The following is a 2,500-nucleotide window of genomic DNA, read 5'->3' as shown; positions in this document are numbered from 1 at the left end:
AAAAAAAGCCCCGGCAACACGTTGTAACATTGTTGGAAGAACACGTCCCAACATTGTTATAAGAACACTTCTAACAATGTTGGATACGTATGAGCCTCGTATGTCGGCGCTCGTTTCTTCATCCCCTCGCGTAATGAAAATGGAGGCTGATCGCAGGTTAGATCCGCAAATAATATTGTTGGAAACACGTCTCTATAGTTACGCAACTTAATTTATGGCGTATGTTATGTTTGTGTTTTGATACAACATTGTTAAAGGGCGGCTATGTTGCTGGTAAAGTCCGTTTTTACCCGTAGCTCATTACCCCGAGCCTCCATCTGCCATTTTAACCCTCTGAGTCAACCCTTTTCCGTATCTTTCTATTTTTATATAAAAGCACCTCGCAGGGGGACTTTACTGGGTGTTTTCAAAATAGCCAATCATAAGAGACCAATGGTTAGCCATTTATTACGTCACATACGTATGTGAACCACTTTACGTATGTTCTCAGTCACATGCGCCACATATGTCAAAATATAGTGGTTCTAAAATGAGAAAGATACAGGAAAGGGTTGGGGTGTTAATGGGCTCCTGGTTTTTACTTAAGTTGAATACGCACTCAGATGAATTTAAGATATTCTTTTGGGAGCCTAAATTAAGGCTAGAGAAAAAATAGAGTCAGGTTTAGAGTGCCTATTCAACCTGCTGTGGGTTAAAACGGGTTAGGGTTACCGAAGACCGGATTTAACCAACAACAGCTGCACTTAAGCACTAACAGCGGCAGATCCGGGATTTTTCTTGGGAGAGGGTGCACCACTAAGGAATGGGGTAGCTGACTTCTAGAATACTAGTTGTATTAGAAGGCCGCGGGTCATCTCTGCACCCTCCCCCTAAATCCGCCCCTGACTAAACAGGGGTGTCGATACTTTCCAGAGGAGCATGAAAATCTGTGTTATTGTTGGTATTTCAAAAGGAGGGGGATGGTGGGATGGTTTCGGCTCAACTTTCGTCATCATTCGACTTGGGTTTGGAAGTTTGATAGATGGAAAGTAACCTAAAGGTAGTTTGGCGGTTGGTGTTTGAAAATGGGATTGCTATGTACTTATTGACTAAAGTGGAAGGCCCGGACGGGAAAATATTTGGCCCGAGGGCCAAATATTTTCCTGTCCGGCCCGACCTAACTCAGGCTATAAGCATTTTATCATATGGGCTCTTTACACTCTGCATGAGCACTCAGAATATGAAGTTTGGACAAAATAAGTAACAAAAATCTGCACAGAAAATTCGTCTGATTTGTTCCTTGCATTTGCTTTCCTGGCTCTAAATGATTTAAACATTTAAAAGCAACGAAATCTTCTTAAATCGCATTGCACGGAGCATTACGTGTTCCTAGCAGGGCCGTATACGGCTTTTCCCGGACCTGCTCTCAAAAAACCGAACGGCTCTCATAGGGGGATTTTCCCAATAGTCTTACAATGAACATGCCATATCATAAAGAGAATTATCACATACGGGGAAAAATTACTGAATGCTGATTGGCTGAGACGGAGGGCATTTTTTCTTAATTACGAGGGCACTTTTGGTAATCAAGGGGCATGATTACTTGATCCTGATTGGTTGACAGTTGCTTATGCAGAGCAGATTCTGGAAGCTGATAAAACTGCCTTTGTCCACATATAAAATACATTTAAAGCGCTATTTCTGTTGACAACAAAGATTTATTGAATTGAACTTTAACCCAATGTAAGCATTTGTCTTGGCATTAAAAGAGCGTCCCTCGATGATTTTGCCCTTTATGTGATAAACACATGATTGCAATGTGCCCTCGCGCAATTCAGGATTAATTTCACTTGTATTTTCAAAGTTTTCCAAATTTCCCTCGTCCGGCTTCGTGACTCGGGCAATTTCGTGATAACTTTGAAAATACGCGTGATATTAATCCCCAATTGCTCTCGGGCCCATACGACTACATATACCTAGGAAAAGCGCGGCAACTGATATGACCATGCATCATGTCAGGTTGGTTAACATTGTTGGTTCGTTTGATTAAGCACAGGCAACTTCTACATCCACAAATGTTTGGCCAGAATAAGTTGCAATGTTTTCCTGAAGCCTAACAACTCGCGGTGGAAGTGAGAGCTTGCAATTGTAAAATGGATTTTACATTGAGGATAGTATTAAAGACGAGAAAGTCATTTTGATAAAATTCTACTTAACAAAGTAACTTCCATTACAAGTTTTTTTGTTTTTATTTCCTCAAGCAAAAAACACAGTTGTTTACGATAATCAACACCTACAGCTGGTTTCTCATACGTGTGAAAACTAAAATAATCACTGCTTTTCAAGTTCCATCAATGTTTCAGTTGTTTCCCTCAGCAATCAAGTTGTAAGCCACGCTTGTAGACCTTGAAGAATTTTCCCGACACCCAAAATTTCTTCCCCAAAATAAAGATAGACTTTTTTATCGCACTCCCCGCAATGACTTGTTGTCAACTGCAAAAATAAGACCAAAGTCAAATTC

The 2,500-nt window shown here is 40.7% G+C and overlaps 1 protein-coding gene across 2 annotated transcripts in view; it reads right to left on the bottom strand.

Annotated features, from left to right (window-relative positions):
* Positions 1–1,813: 1,813 nt before the first annotated feature.
* LOC138043110 (matrilin-4-like) overlaps positions 1,814–2,500 on the bottom strand; it is an 18,103-nt gene continuing 17,416 nt past the window's right edge. For both annotated transcript variants that reach the window (XM_068889238.1, XM_068889237.1), the window contains one exon: positions 1,814–2,472. In XM_068889238.1, the coding sequence (XP_068745339.1) occupies positions 2,469–2,472 (4 nt within the window). In that variant the 3' untranslated portion in view covers positions 1,814–2,468. The remainder of the gene's footprint in view (positions 2,473–2,500) is intronic.

This window comes from Montipora capricornis, chromosome 3 (assembly GCF_036669925.1).
Source record: "Montipora capricornis isolate CH-2021 chromosome 3, ASM3666992v2, whole genome shotgun sequence".
In the NCBI taxonomy this organism is placed as follows: domain Eukaryota; kingdom Metazoa; phylum Cnidaria; class Anthozoa; order Scleractinia; family Acroporidae; genus Montipora; species Montipora capricornis.
This window is presented reverse-complemented; position numbering and strand designations above follow the sequence as displayed.